Raw genomic sequence first — 16,762 nt, forward strand, 5'->3', positions numbered from 1 at the left:
GCCCTATCGAGTCGGAACCTCTCACAGATCCACCCGGTCCGGGTTAGCGGGCTAGACAATTAAGAAGAGTGGTGGGGGGGGGGGTGAGGGGGAGGGGGAGGGGGTGGAAGCAGTGGCGGATCTAGGGGGGTACATAGAGTTACATCTGTACCCCCATTCTGCGGAAAAAAAAACTGATACAAAAAGAGACCGCATGTATCTAATAGGCGGTCTCTTAGGTATTGTTATCAGTACTCCGCTACAACAACCTAATCAGCGCGCCTTTTTTGTACAAGTATTAAATTCTAAGAGATTGCCTATTTTAAAACTGGTCTCAGGCGGTCTCTTAGATGATATATATTCCAGTGTTGTTGAACAAAGAGACCGAATAACAGGTCTCTTAGGTGATATTGTTTATTTTTTCCAATTTGTACTTTTGATCAAAGAGATCTATTGTTACCATAACAGGTTGCTTAGACAATCTCTTTTTAAAAAGATATTTCGTTATTCAATTATAAGCCTTGTTGTCGGAAGATAGGGTGTATAGTACACGCAAATACTAATACAATAGTTAAATGGTTTATAAACTCAAAATTTAGTTAAGAAAAAATTATTACGCTCCACATATTACTTTGTATTTTGTAATTTTTTTTTCATTAAACTTAATTTCGTACCCCTATTACCCAAATCATGGATCCGCCACTGGGGGGAAGATAAGAGAATCCCACTCCCCCAAATTATCATTAGTGGGGATTGAACCCTCAACCTCATGGTTAAAAGGCACTCTCTATTTAATTATGTATTTATCTATATATACATCGACAAGGCTCTCTATTGAGGGTGGGCCGTATTTTTCCCAAATACTTGTACATGGTATCAACTATCAAGTGCTCTAGGGTTCTAAAAAGAAAAAGAAATTAAAATCAGTTTCCTGGACTCGATTTTTTTTTCCCCATGTCAATTTTTTCTAGGTATCAATTTCTTTGGTATCAATTTCTTTATTTTTGGTATCAATTTCTTTTTCTTTGTTTCGTTTCTTGGGATCTAATGTCTTCTTGCTCCCGCTTCTTTTCTAATCTTTTTCTCCAATGTCATTCATTCCACCACCTACTTCTTTTGGTTTATCGGCTCCGGTTGACATTGGGTTTACGCCATCTACACCGTCTAGCGGTGTTTCTCCGGTCGTTTCCCTGTCCACGACTGGAGTAGGAGAGACCCTTGTTCCTATCTCATCTGGTGTGACGTTTCAAGGGGTGCAACCCACACCTTCGTTTCCCCGACCTTGAATGTCAATTGTCCTTGTCATCATCAATCCCGCAGTACACCTCGGCATTGGGGCTGACACCTCCGACGGATTTAATGAATTTGTCGAAAATATCCAACGGAATGAAAATTCGTCGGAAAATTTAGTTTTTCTGACGGATTTACGTGTCCGTCGGAAATCAGCTGATTTCTAATAGTGAGATTTAGTCCCATTATCGGAGTCAGCTCCCCCTTCCACTGGTATCTTTGCGTCTAATGTGTCAAATACTCATGTTATGACCACTCGTTTGAAAGACGAAATTTGTAAACCTCGTACTATATAGAAGTATAATGCTATGATTACCAATGATACATGGGAGTTAGAACCTCGTAATTATGATAAAACTTGCTCGGTTGTCAGTGGATTTACACAATAAAAACATATTCCAAAGGATTTGTGGTGCGGTATAAAGCTAGACTAGTCGTTCTTGGAAATCATCACCAGGCAGGTATTGATTACTTTGAAACCTTTAGTCCAGTTGTTAAGACTACTACAGTTCGCATAGTTCTTACTATTACTGTCACTTCTAAATGGGCAATTCGTCAGTTAGATGTTAAAAACGCTTTTCTTCATGGTTACCTAATGAAGAGGTGTATATGCGACAACCTCCAGGTTTTGTTGATTCTTCCAATACTCATCATGTTCATAAGCTCAAAAAAATCCATTTATGGGTTGAAACAGGCCCCTCGGGCATGGTTTTCTCGTTTCAGTAATTTTCTTTTATCTATTTGTTTCAAATTAAGCAAGAATGCACTTCCATGTTTACTCTTAGATGAATGGGTCACATTGTTATTTTACTTGTTATGTCGATGACATTATTCTTACTAGTAGTAATCCAGATCTGGTTTATAAGTTTGTCATGCTTTCGTCTTTCCAATTTTCTATGAAGGATTTGAGGGATTTGCATTATTTCCTTGGTATTCAGGCTGTGTGCGAACTTCTACAGGTTTATAGTTATCTCAAGAGAAATATGTCTTGGAACTCATTCGTGAATTTCACTTGCACACTTCAAAACACGTTTGCACACCCGTTCAATTTAGAGTCTATTTGTCTTTTTTAGATGGGGAACTCCTTGCTGATCTGACTGAATATCGTAGTATGGTTGGTGCTTTGCTATATTTGTGTATGACACGTCCTGACATTGCTTATGCTGTTTATATGGTGTCTCAATTTATGCATGCTCCTCGTACTACTCACCTTCATGTTGTGAAAAGAATTTTCAGATTTTTACAGGGAACACCAGATCTTGGCTTGTTTCTTCATTCTATAAGCACTCCTACTATTGTCATACCATATTCTGATGCAGATTGGGATAACTGCCCAGATGATCGACGGTCTACAACAGGTTATGTTGTTTTTCTTAGGAAGAATTTAATTTCTTGGCATTCTAAGAAGCAACCTATAGTTTCTAAGTCCTCAACTTAAGCCGAGTATCGTGCGGTTACGTATACAGCGACTCACACCATTTGGGTACGACAATTATTAGTTGATCTTGGTTAATTTCTGCGACGACCCGTGATACTATGTTGTGATGATGTATTAGACTATCAGCTACATACCTTACAGCTTATCCAGTCAAGCATGATCGCAATAAACATATTGATGTTGATTATCATTTTGTTCGTGAGATGGTAACTAGTGAAGGGTTTCAGGTTCGACATATTCCAACTCATTTGCAGGTTGCATATATTTTTACGAAAGGCCTTACAAATGATTTGTTTTGTAAACATCGTACCAATGTGTCCGTAGTAGCACCCCGTAAAGATTGAGGGGGTGTGTTAGGGTATTTATACATGTAAAGAATGGAACGATATTTTCAGTGTAATAGATCTTATGTATTTATCTATATATACATCGCCAAGGATCTCTATTGAGGGTGAGCCGTAAACACTCATACATTAACTTTGCCTTTCACAAAAAAAAAAATAAAAAAAAAAGTCTCAACTTTTCCCAATTTACTTTAAATAATCCCAATTTTTAATTATTCTGCAATAATCCCAACTTTTACCTGCGTTTTCTTTCTAAAATCTCAAACAGGTCAACAACTCTTTATTCTAGGTTACCTAACACATGCCAGCATGTGATTCGTCTAAAAAATAAAAAGAAAAAAAGTTTTTAAAAACCCAAACCACCAGCCATTGCACCAACCACCAACGATGGCCCTCTCCCCAGCCTATCCCAGAACCAACCAGTCATTAGCCATCGATTTGCGCCGTCGAAGCACGCCTAACACCGAAAATCAGCCCCCCCAACCTTAACCCTCCTCGGACACTGCCATCACCCTTCACAACGCTACCACTGTACCATCCCGCTCCCCAACGCAACCCCCTAAATGGACCTTCTCCCTTCCCACATCGCAGAAACCAAAATCTCTTTCTTCCCACACTACAGAAATCGCCCCCCATCCTTTCTCTTAACCCAGAAACAGACCTCCTCCCTTCTCCACCTTTGAAAGTGGTCCCAAGCTCCCGATGAATACAATTTTGGGGATTTGGAAATTGGTGGGGGCAGGTTTGTGGGGTTGGGGAAGCAAGGGAGGTATCGGAAATTGGTGATAGGCAGTAGAAGTTAGGAATCGGGGAAGGAAATAGGGGTGGGGTGGGGAGGCCATGGCCATACCGGCAGTGGTTATGGCTGGCTGGGCTTTGATTTTTTTTTTCTTTTAAATTTTTTTTTTTTAAAAAAAAAACTTATTAATTCCCTTCAAAAAAAAAAAAAACTTAATAATTTTATTAATCAATAAACAAGCAACACGTGGCAATTATATATATGTTTTTACAAAAAAAGTTATAGCTCTTTCTCTAGGTTAACAGTAAACGAGATTGAATAAAGCATACGCAGGCAAAAGTTAGGATTATTGCAGAATAATCGAAAGTTAGGACTATTTAAATTAAACTGAGCAAAGTTGGGATTATTAAAGTGTATTTTCCCTAAATTATAACCAAGAGCACCAAATAAAAGCAACAAGCTTCAATTTAACAGCATAAGGTACGCATAACAACGTACATCAGTAGTCCTCCTTCCAGAAACATCAACATGAACTTTAACAATACATGGACACTAAGTATAATGCCACAATTTAGTACAAATAAGATTGGAAAAATGTAGATTAATGTGCACAAAGCTCATATTCTTCCACCTTAATCCAGGACTTGAGAGTCTTATCATCAGGAGTAATGTACAGTTCTAGGCGATCTATCGCGAAGCTCATGGTATCAATGGTGTCATCTAGGGTTTTAGCTTCCTCTATAACTTCATTCTTCTCTTCATCCGTTAAGTCTCCATTTAGAAGGCTCATGTGTGGCAAGTAAGCTACAAAAATTTATTATTGTTAGTAACAAGTCAAATACAAGCAATAGTGAATTAGGCTCAATCTATTACTCTATTAGTTACAGAAATGTAAAATGGTTAACAAGGTAAAAATGTAAAATGATTAATAAAATAAGCTCAAGTACAACATTTCAAACTTACGTGTTGTACGGGTGTTACCAAAGTGTTCATCGAAATGACTACTAATTCCAAGCACCTATGAGAGATTATATAACAAATAACATAGATTTAGATAAGTAAATACGGAGTAATTCAAAACTATATACGGTTAAAGTCAGAATATAAGTTTAGACAAGTAAATGCTGAGAATATCTTTTTTGATGCGAAGATAAGATTAGAGCTACCCTTTTAGAAAATTTTATAATGGCTATTTGAAATATGAGTTTCATATATATTTTTTTTAAAATAATTATTTAGTTCATAATTGACACAGTTTTCTCAAATAATAAATTATACAGAATTAAAAATTTTTATTTATCTAATTTTAATTTTATTTATGTAATTTTTAATCTTATTTTAAAATTTATCAAAAAATAGGTATTCACAACTTTTATATGTGGCTGGTCACATTCTATGGCCAACCATCATAGGAGTTATTTCGTCACTATGATAGAGATTATTCCATCAGTGTTATAGGGCATATGGTATAATCAGCCGCATATAAAACACTTTGTTATTGAAATATAAATTTTCTAAATTTTGTTTCTAAATAATGCAAGTTTCTTTTTATTTCTATCATTTGCTTTCTTAGTTTTCCATGAATATAAAAGAATTAATGTGTTCAATACACATTAGTCATTACGGTTATACAATATTTATTGAAAATTGTACAGTAATCATCCTTCAAATAATTACCATTATGCTTAATTTTCATTGGCAGATTTTTGATTTATTTTTGTTGGGAAAACTTATAAAAGATTTTTTGAAGATTCAGATTTTTTTAGAAATTAAGTTTCTAAATTATCGGAAATCTTTTTTTTTTTTTTTATTAAATTCTTGAAAAAAATGTATTTTTAAAAAAGAAAAATCATTTTACATAAGTTTTGATAAAAATTAAAAAATAAGGAAAAAAAAACAGAAGTAGACCAATCAAAATTTAGTATAGTTTAGTCATTTTAAGAATGACTACTATCTTAAAAAAAAAATAAAAAAATGACCAATTATAATTTTTTTTTTATAAAATTTGAATGTTTATAGATGGTAGTCATTCTTTTATATATTGAGATGAATACAACAAGATTTATAATCCAATGAAATAATATTTGTTAAATTACCTCGGGGGTGGCGTCGAGGCGGAGGTAAACAGACTGCCAGAAAGAATTTCCGGTAGAAATTTCCTGAGCTTGAGCAGGATAAGCTTTCAACCCCCGGCAAGCTGCCCGAAATTTCTCTTTTGCATCTTTCCCTGTTAAACTGATTGGCCCTACAACAGTAAGATGAGGATCAAACTTGGGTCCACCGAACTCCGATCGTAAGCCGCTCATCAACTTCTTCAGCCTAATCTTTGCATCCTTTGACGGAGTCGCCCACACCGCGTACGCCCCCTCCTCGTCACCTGATGGCTTCCGATCTATCGTATAATCAGACATTGACGGATACAAATGAGGTTAATCTTTTTGAAAGAGAAAAACGGTAACGAATTTGTGGACTTAGGAATTCTATGTTTTTTTTTTTTTTTTTTTTTTTTTTTTTTTTTTTAATGTAGGAATTATACGTCGTGTTTTGTATTTATAAGCCTGACAAATGATATTTTTTTTAGTATGTCAATCATGCTTTCACGTTTTACGTTATGTCCGCACATACGAGTATTATTGGTAGCAGATCAGAGTTGGATCATCTTGTGAGAATATATTTACCGAGATATATGTTTTATTATAAAAAAATTAAATTATGAAATAAGATATTATAACTAATCCAATAATATATTACATTAATAACACATATTCATTTCACAATAATAAAATAATAAGTAAAAAGAGTATGGATAATGAATAAGTCAAAGTAATGAAAAAATTTAAAAAGTAGAGGGAGTAGATTATACAAGTCTGTTTATTATTACAATATTTTTTTGTAAGTGAGAAGATGACATAGTTGATAGACTACAATTGTTACAAGTGGGAGTGGAATATAACTTTGTGTTACGTTGCGTTGTCGTTACGCGGCTAATTATCATAATAATTAAGCGTAGAATGACTCTTTTTGACCACTGAATTCCAATCGAATCCCTTATTATCTTACCTGTCCATTTGTCCAAGGAAAAAGCATATTATTGCAAGATATTCATCATTTTATAAAGCACATTTTAAATTGGAAGGACTGAAATAGGGGAATTACAAATTTACAATGCAATGTGTTTGCATACTTTCATAGCGTATAACTTCACGTTCAACCTTTCAATCGATCTTTCCATCAAATCTGTGTGCTATATATAATTCTATTTTATAAGCCACTAGTATTGATTGCTTAATATTTATGTAGTATCAAATCAATTTTTATAATGATTTTACATTTTGTGGGCCCTTAAGTCGGAAAACTGGCCGGAATTGAAGAAGGATAATGAAATCAATTTTGACATTAATGGACAATACAGGGTGTTTTTAGGGGTGGTTATATACAAAAAAAAAAAAAAAAAAAAAAAAAAAAAAAAAAAAAAAAAAAACTAATAATAAAGGCTTTTTCTGTTGTGGTTCTATGTAACACCCTAGAAATTCCTTTCTTTTAAAATACTTGTTTTGCCCTGTTTAAAAATTTCAATAGGAATATCTAAGACATTATCGCCACCGTGATAACGGCTAAGGCAACTATCAAAGACACACAGCGGAAGACTAATTTCAAAATCATTCAAAACAAGTCAACTTGAAAAGTCAATCGACGAAAGTAAAGTCAAACCAAAGTCAAACGAAGCAAAATAAAATCAACCTACAACTTGGAACCATTATAGGCCCTTATTAAAACCAAACCAAACCAAATTCAAAATCTTTTTGTTAGTCACGCATAATAATATTATCATAAATAATTAAAGCGATAAACACATTATATTCTTATGGAAGCTAGCATAATACGCTCTTACCATTCATGAATATGCTTCAACACCTGCAAAGCTTATCTCTACCTATTTCCACTACTCTCCATTAAAAATGGGTCATCATAGGGCCAAGATAAAGACAAGGCCAACAAACACACAAAACACACAATCAGCAAAGCTGAGTACATAAGCGCAATTAACACACTAGCATACATTCTCTATCAACACACTACTTAGCTTGTTGCACCTGTTTTTCAAGCATATTACACTGAATAAAAATTCTCACTAGACACTAAATAATTTATTTAGTGTTGATTACGCATCGAACGGGTTTCCCACTACCCTCCCCCAATAAATTGAGGTTACTGACACGGGAGCTAACTGTGCCAGCATCAAAATCACACATAGGTGGTAGAATTCCAGCGCATAATAATAATAAAAGGAATATACAGCGTCCTGTACTCCATTGGAAGTTATGATCAAATATAAAGTCACATAACTCCCCCCATATGTTCATACTCAAGGTATATACGTTACAAGAGTTATGGTGCACAATCTCTTTCACTTTATGTTATTTTACCGATTATTAAACTTGGTGATGACTCTCAAACCATAATCATTCAATTAACAATAATTATTCAAACAATCAAATATATCAATTTAATTCTTGAACAATTAGTGATCATATAATATTTAATGTTGAACCCTTTTTAATTCTACCTCGGTGCCAATGACACCTTAAACGCATAAAGTGCCACAAATCCTATCCCTCGGTGTTAAAAACACTTTAAGTGCACTAAGGCACCAACATACAATTTATTCCTCGTGTACATAGACACTTATATTGCTCTTTTCTCATACTTATACCATCAATAAAATTTTATGAACCATAATAAAATTTCTTTTCAATATTCCAAACCAAATTAAACATTTAGTTTAATTAAACATACCCTCTATCATGCCATAAATAAATATGTGGTTCATAAATAATATTCCAAACTATTATTTTCCATCCAATATTCCATCACAAATAAATCATGCTTCATAATCCAATCACCAATGACATCCAAATCATAATTTCCAAACCAAACCTAGCATGATACTATTTGTAATCAATCAAATACATTTAGCATGCTATTACATCAACATAATTATGCTAAGTACGCGAACGTACCTTGAATACAATCTTAATATCGCCACAATTAATAGAAATCACTCATTTCAAAGTCTCCTTGGGTTTTCTCCACTCTTGGCAAAGTTTGATTTGCCTCATATGTGGGATATTTATACCCCTTCTCTAAGACCCTTCTCCCTAAACTTTCCCGTTTTTAATTTTCCTAATCCCATCCCTAATAAAACTTTACTAAAATAAAATTTTCTAAATTAAACCCCAACTTAATTAAAATAATTAATTAAATAAACTTTCTTTTTTTAAAAATATTTCCAACTTATTAAAATAAATAACTAAAATACTTTAAATAAGACATTTCAATTTAATTAAATACTTCTCAAAATACTTATTTTAAATAAAATACGTATAAAAATACGAGGTATTACATTCCAACCCAGGCCAATTTGCAATATCCATATATTGCTTTTGGACTCATGTATTATGGGCTCTTTTCATGGATTTGTTATGTCCTATTTTTGATCCATATTTGGCATAACTATTGTGGCTTCTCTTGGAAGCTTTAGATGGGATATCTCATATCTTGTGGCTAACAAGTGCCAAAGCAAGCAACAAGTAGCTGAGCATATCACACACACAAAATAGAGAGAGAGAGTGAGGGTTCTTGTGAAGAGCTTCTACCTTTGGATTTTTCTGGAAAGCCTCTATAAAACTGGTTGTTGTCGGAGTTTTCACTATTGGATCGTGCTGAAATTTTGACAGCTTACTCTTGACATCAAGGGATTCATTTTGGACGATTGGATCGTCGTTTTGAGGTCTGGTTTGGTCAGAATCGTCTTCGGACAGAACTGATGTCTTTTGGATGAATTCTACTCTTTTGCTCTCTAATTTCGATCTCTTGTTGTTTTTTGTTGTTGGTGGGTGCGTAAACCTTTTGTCGAAAAGTTTGGATTTATTTTAGCCTCAATTTTCAATAAGAGAAGTTAGGGTGGATTCCTTAAACGGTCCCATGGTTTTTATCCTTCACATCGAAGGGTTTTCCACGTATAATCTTTGTGTGTTGATTATTGTTGTTTCTTCCGATTTTTGTTGGTGTTATTATCATTTTGCTAATGCCCTATTGCTGTCTTGGTTGTTCTATATTGGTTGTGTGAGAAATTGGTTTGATTGGATTGAATTTGGATTGATTGTCTTGTGTGTGACATAATGGGTGTCGTAGTGACCCATTTCTGATCCTACATTTTCCTCTCTCAAGGGTTTGGGTTGTTTGACATTCAAATTTGAATTGAGTTCACTAGTGTAAAACTCGTTCCAATAAGATGATCTAAATTATTTACCTTATTACAATAAACCTAAGCTAAGTAAGTAACTTCATATAGGTTTAAGAAGCCGATTATATTATAGGAAGCAAATGTTTACAAATCACAATAGCAAACATATGCAAGCTAAGGCGTCTATAAATGACAGAAACTTATTCATTACTAGCTAATTAAAGATTTTAGAAGTTTGAAATTACAAGTAGTAAATTATACAAAAGCCTAAATGGCTTGGAGTTCACATTCAGATACCTTCTTCCAAGATTTGAGAGTCTTATCTTCATCAGTTATGTAGAGTGCCAGACGATCTATCGTAAAACTCAAGTTCACAATGCTTTCATCCAAAATTGTAGCTCTCTCTTCTGCTTTCTTCTTCTCTTCGTCTGTTAAGTCCGCATACAGAAGGCTCATGTGTGGTTTGTAAGCTGCAAAATTCGATTATTGTAATGAATCAAAGTAATTTATAAATGTAATGAACTAAAAAAATATCGACTAGTGTACTTTCTCTGTTTCAAAATATATGTCACATCCCCATATACTAACTAATGGGTCTAACTTGTCCAATTAAAATTTCATCCATCTATTATTATTACTTTTAAGAATTAGTTGTTGGCCCATGATAAGATAGACTCGCAGACCACCAACTTGTTTGATACGGATTAAAATGGTAAGGAGATGTAAGAGCTTACTTTGTTTTAACACTTGCTATTTAGAGGGAAAGTGCTTGTTTTGTCCCCATATTATTTTCACTATTTAGTAGAATTATACGATCCAACGATCTGATCCTAATGATCCAATCCTAATCCCCTCATATGTTTATTGTTTAGTTCCCTTTAAATATATGTTTTAGAAATCACAATCGCAAACATCCATATATGTCTGGCATGTTGTTTAGTTCTCCTTATTTAATTTGACTTATCTCAGATCAGATCAGAAAAAATAAGTTCGATAAAAAAAATATAATTTCATACATACTATATCATCACTTATGTATGGTTTTTAAACATTAAAAACCTTTAATTTTATAATAAAAAATTAATAAAATTACATATTAATAAAAAGCTAGACACATCATTGTGAATATATCAATACCCCGCTTTATATATTTTTTTCTTCATAAATACATAAGGCTAAAGTGCTGAATCAAATCAAATAATTTAATTAGATTAGATCTATCAGAAAAAATAAATTCATATCAAATCAGACTATAAAAAATAAATTTAAATTATATAAGACAAGCAAAGATAAGGTGAACAAAATAGAAGTAGCAGGTGACAAAAATGAAATAGCGAGCCTTATACGAAGTATAAAATTAAGGAATATATTCGGGTCATTGTGTTCGCACATTAGCTCTTCTAAAACGGGACTACTAAATTACAACTTTACCATTATTTGGACCGAAAATTCTCGACAAATACAAATGTTTAATCACTATAATTGTATATTTCATATTGAAGTTTACCTCTTAAATGTAAATTAAACTAATTGGATAGAAAATTTAACTAGCCAACTTTTTATCCAATAATACGCCTAGCTAAAATTTGAGGTGTAAATGAACTTACGCGCGGTGCGGTTGTATCCAAAATGGCCACAACAGTGATCACTAGTTCCAACAACCTGCAACACACTTACACACATAGTTATTGTGATTAGTTATAGTCTTCTGAATCTTACGATTCTAAGATCCAGATCCAAAAAAAGTTATGTCATCGATCCAAAATTTGAGTTGACAATTAATGTTTTTTAGACTAATGGCAATAACAACACATCATTAGATCGATGTACCTCAGGAGTAGCGTCGAATAGGATGTAAGGGCAAGTTCCAGTTGAGACGCCACTAGCTTGAACACTGTAGGCCTTTAGTCCCTTGCAAGCTAATCTGAATTTCTCAAGTGCATCTTCCGGCGTCAGGGTAACGGCCCGAACAACTGTAAGGTGAGGAACAAACTCGGGGCCGCCGAACTCTGATTGGAGTGTGTCCATCAGCTTCTTCAGTCTCTCTTTCACGTGTTCCGGCGGAATCGCCCACACTGAATACGCATGTGGTTGGGTTTCCATGGACTACCTTAAGGATTTTGGTCTATACAAGTGCAAAGTCTAAACTTTGAAGTAACATATATATATGTATACTTTTTTAACTCTATATTATCATTAATTTAGCCTAACCAAGCTACTAAGGGCCCCATCTTAACATTTTATTAGGTCAACAATGACGACTACTTTGTTTTGAGGTTATGTTTAGTTTCACTTTATTCAGTATTAACCTTTATACAAATTTAATACATATCTAGTGTAGTTAATCTTGGTAGTTACTCGTAATTATTTGTCTTAGTTTTAGTTTAATCACCTAATCTCGTTGAACATTGTTAAGTTGTCATCGTGGTTCATCCCTTTAGATAGCACTAGACTTTTTTAGGGGTTAATTAGTTAAAGATTTATAAATTTGTTTGAATTTAGGATGTTAGTCAATGACTTAATTTTCCTACAATCAGAGTTTACCCAAAATATAGCACTTTGACAATCATTTTAAATTTAATATAGAATGTACAATGTGATAATACGTATTAACTAGTCGTCTCTACCCAATTTGAATGTCCTATAAAGAATATACAATGTGATGATTGGAGGGAGTATTATAATAGTCCTTTTTTGGGCATACAAATGCTCTATAAAGTAAACTATCCTATTCTCATATTCGGGTTTTTGGGCTAAATTCGTAGCTAAGAGAGAGTGAATTCACTTCACAAGTCTAAGGAGGTTCCATTCCAAAATCATACGACAATAGGAGTAACCCTTTAGCCTTATTAAGTGTTTTACTCTCTCTTTTTTCCCGTAGAATATTGGATTGGCAATAACATAATTATAGCATCTAAAGCCTTGAATTCTTATGGAAAATTTCTATAAATCATGAAAGACAATGAAAGAAGGCAGAATTTTATGCCTAGGCCCTGTGCTTACATGCTAATGTTTGTTAATAATAATAATAATACTTGAAAAGATATGAATATATATTGACTTTAATTAACTACAAATATCAGAAAATTATACAATACAAGAACATAATTGCAAAAGGCTAAATAAAGTATATGCTAAGGAAATTTGTTTATATCTTACACTGTATAAGAAGTTAAACGCATAACTAGCTAGCTCGTAAAGCAAATTCTTAAAAGTTTCTCTTCAATAGTGAGCTAGGTTAGTGTTACCTCGGATGTAACTCACTAACTGTGTCTTGATTTTCAGAAAATGGTGTTGACATATTAGCACTAGTACTGCTCGTTGTTGTCGTTGAATGTCGGCTTAACCTTGACACAAGAGATGATTCATTACTACTTTGCAAGAAGGTTCGAGGGCATTGAGGTATAGGCAATGTGTTGATGGAAGAGCCATTATTGAGCATATGAACAACTGTTGACATGGTTGGTCTCGCTTGTGTGTTCTCTTGTGCACACCATAAGCCTAAATGGATGGATATCAATACTTCTTCCATCGAGTATGAATCTTTCAATGTCGGGTCCGTGAATTCCAAGAGTTTGTCCTCTGTTAAACTTTTCCAAGCCTAAAAAAAGTATTGTCATAAAGAGAATGAATTTGATTTTGAACTGATCTCCTGTTTAGCTTGAAATTGAATCAAATATGAAATAGCATATATGAATAATATATACTCACATAGGTTAAGAGGTCTCCAGTTGATGGATGGAATCTTGCACTAACCTTCTTACCGCTAACAATCTCCAAAACTAACACGCCAAAATTATAAACATCGGTTTTTACAGAAAATTGTCCATGCATTGCATACTATGGAGCCATGTAACCACTACAAGGTAAAAAAATAAAATGGATGCCTAAGGAAAAAAAAAATTTATTATTGCTAGAGAGAATTAGATTGTTAGAGTAATAATGTAGCTAACCAGAATTTTGATAAAAAAAAAATATAAATTATAAAATGATGACATCATTTGTAGTTTTAGAGGAAAAAGTTTTAATAACAACGTGACATGTGTATAATTTTATGATAGCATGATGTCGGCGGTTGCTATCTTAGTATTAGTTATAGATTTTAAAAATATTAAGATTAATGTTCTAGTGTCAAACATGCCGCAAACAAATACAAAACGGTGCTCCCTTAAAAAAAATGGTGCTCATCATCTTATACTAATGCTTGATATGTGCACCAAGGTGTACCATGTACATGGTGCACCTAGTTAAAAAAAAGGTGGAAAGTTTATATAGGTGTTTGAAAAAGAACATGTAAGTGTTTGACAAAGAATATCTAAGTGTTTGACAAAGAACATGTTTGTGTTTGACAAAGAACATGCATTACCAAAGAACATAAAGACATTACAAAAAGAACGTGATAAAATCTTTATTAAAATTTCATGAAAAATGACACATTAACAGAAATTTTTTTAACAAAGATATCATTTCCCCAAAAAATAGTTTTTTCTCTCTAAAATTTCAACTGTCCATAATAATTTTAGTTTTCACTATCAAAAATTATTTTCAACTAAAAATATTTCAAGATTTCATTTTCAAATTAAATTTTAAATTTTAAAATTCAAAATCACATATGTTAAAAGAACATAAGTTATAATGTAAAGAACATATAGTTCATACCTAAAGAACACACTAATTAAATCAAAGAACATACGATAGTAAAAATAATTTAAACATATATGATAATAATAATAAAAAAAAAATACAATGTGTGCGTCACTCATTACCTCAAGGAACATACGAGCCAAATTCAAAGAACATATGAGCCAAATTCAAAGAACATACTTTATATTATTGAAACTCAAAAAACATATTTAATCAATATATGTTAAAGAACATAAGTGTAAAAGAACATATTATCAAACAAATATAGGTATGTTCTTTGTCAAGCATAAGTATGTTCTTTGTTAAACATGGTATGTTCTTTCGGGTGCACCCTAGTGTACTATCCTATTTTCAATCTTATACTAGTATTTTTACAATTTAATGTCTCAAATTTGACATATTTAGAATTTCAGACTATACTTGCTTGAAAGACCACTCGTCGCGATCTTATACTTTTCAAGGCTTGTATAATACCTATCTCCGCCATCTACTATCTAATTTGGTATCCAATATATCTACTTCCTATGATGGTTTCGTTGAATGACTTTTGAGTGGGTGCAATATCATTGTGGTCATTGTATTAAATCTGGTCACAACCATTTATTTATGTTGACTAGTATGAACGGTTGATATAAATTTTTTTTATTATTTTTTGAAAAAGAAAAATTGAAAAAAAAAAAGTTTCATGATTTGTCAGTTTCTTTTGTGTTATAGTAAGTTTGCTTCATCAAGTTCTTCAAGTCCATCCCAGATTAATTAAGGCTAAAAACTTTCAGTTCACCGAGCATTATGATGGAAACTATTACTCCGTATGCAGGTGTATTTATTCCAAATCAATCAATTTGGGGAAAAATTAATTAACTTTATCTTCTTTCATGCATCATAGATAGACCTCAATTTTCTTTTCGTAATAAGAGAAGAATTTGCAGAACGAATGTTGCGGAAAATCCTACTCTCCATTTCTTTCGTAAAATTCGAACAAGATTGAGGAGCAAAGCCAAAAATTAACTACTCGTAATCAAGAGAAACTGACAGATTTCTTTTTTTTAAAAAAAATAAATTTTTAAACAAAAAATAAAAAAGTTGACCCTATCAACAGTTCATATTAGTCAATATAAAATGAATAGTTATGATTTGATTTAATATAATGGCTACAATTTTATTGTAGCCATTTGAAAACTATCCTGGTTTCGTTACTCTTTATTTATTTATTTATTTATTTATTTATTTTATTTTTTTTGACAAGGATGGTTTAGTTACTCTAAAGCAAGGCTTAGAATATTTTTCAAATGATGATTTTTCAAAGGCTTATTAGTATTAGATGATTTTTCAAAGGCATAGAATATTAGTATCCAATATTTTTCAAATGATGATTCAAAGGCTTATAATTTGTAAATTTATATTTTATTTAGTTACTTCTATTTTTTTTTCTTTTGTTAATCTTCGAAACCTATGACTTTAATATTTAAATTTGAAGTTACAATAAATTTATAATGTTGCGTAAAATTTATTACAATATGATTTAGTATTGAGCCATGTTCACTTCTCCTTAAAAAAATAATATTCAGTAAAAATAATTTCAATTCAGTAAAATTAATTTCAGTTCAATAAAAATAATTTCAGTTCAGCAAAAATAATTTCAGTTCCGTAAAAATAAATTTATCAGTTCAGTAACAATCAGTAAAATTAAAGAATAAATACAATAGAAAATCAGTAAATGTAATTTCATTTCAGCAAAAATAATTTAAGTTCAGTTATTAATTTAAGTTCAATAAAAATAATTTAAGTTCATCAAAAATAGTTGAGAAGGAATTGCGTCAATTCGGTCTGATGAAATGCGGATTTTTGATATCCTTAATTGGCTGGATGATATCCTCTATTGGCTGGATGAAATCCTCTACTAATTGAATGATATCCTTTATTAGCTATATGATATCCTTTATTGGTTGGATGATATCCTCTATTAACTGGATGATATCCTGTATTAGCTATATGATATCTTGGCTGGATGATATCATATAGCCAATAGAAGATGTCACACAACCATGATATCATTTAGCCAATAGAGGATATAATCCAGC

The 16,762-nt window shown here is 32.5% G+C and overlaps 2 protein-coding genes and 1 pseudogene across 3 annotated transcripts; all 3 read right to left on the reverse strand.

Annotated features, from left to right (window-relative positions):
* Positions 1 to 4,237: 4,237 nt before the first annotated feature.
* On the reverse strand, positions 4,238 to 6,574 carry LOC145579259 (cyclic phosphodiesterase-like). Its single transcript, XM_081636505.1, has 3 exons — positions 5,887 to 6,574; positions 4,754 to 4,808; positions 4,238 to 4,594 (listed from the first exon to the last, which is right to left on the reverse strand). Exons 1-3 carry the CDS (start codon positions 6,199 to 6,201, stop codon positions 4,392 to 4,394), a joined length of 573 nt encoding a protein of 190 aa, XP_081492631.1. The 5' UTR covers positions 6,202 to 6,574; the 3' UTR covers positions 4,238 to 4,391.
* Positions 6,575 to 10,221: 3,647 nt separating this feature from the next.
* On the reverse strand, positions 10,222 to 12,172 carry LOC145579260 (cyclic phosphodiesterase-like). Of its 2 annotated transcripts, none has more exons than XM_081636507.1 (3): positions 11,868 to 12,172; positions 11,645 to 11,699; positions 10,222 to 10,474 (listed from the first exon to the last, which is right to left on the reverse strand). In XM_081636507.1, exons 1-3 carry the CDS (start codon positions 12,138 to 12,140, stop codon positions 10,305 to 10,307), a joined length of 498 nt encoding a protein of 165 aa, XP_081492633.1. In that variant the 5' UTR covers positions 12,141 to 12,172; the 3' UTR covers positions 10,222 to 10,304. The 2 variants fall into 2 exon arrangements, with proteins under 2 accessions (XP_081492633.1, XP_081492632.1); XM_081636506.1 differs by having other exon boundaries at positions 10,222 to 10,507.
* A 1,109-nt stretch (positions 12,173 to 13,281) lies between these two features.
* LOC145578087 (cysteine-rich receptor-like protein kinase 8 pseudogene) lies at positions 13,282 to 13,871 on the reverse strand (annotated as a pseudogene).
* Between the last annotated feature and the right edge of the window lie 2,891 nt (positions 13,872 to 16,762).

The sequence above is a fragment of the Chenopodium album genome, chromosome 14 (assembly GCF_948465745.1).
Source record: "Chenopodium album chromosome 14, dcCheAlbu1.1, whole genome shotgun sequence".
Classification (NCBI taxonomy): Eukaryota; Viridiplantae; Streptophyta; class Magnoliopsida; order Caryophyllales; family Amaranthaceae; genus Chenopodium; species Chenopodium album.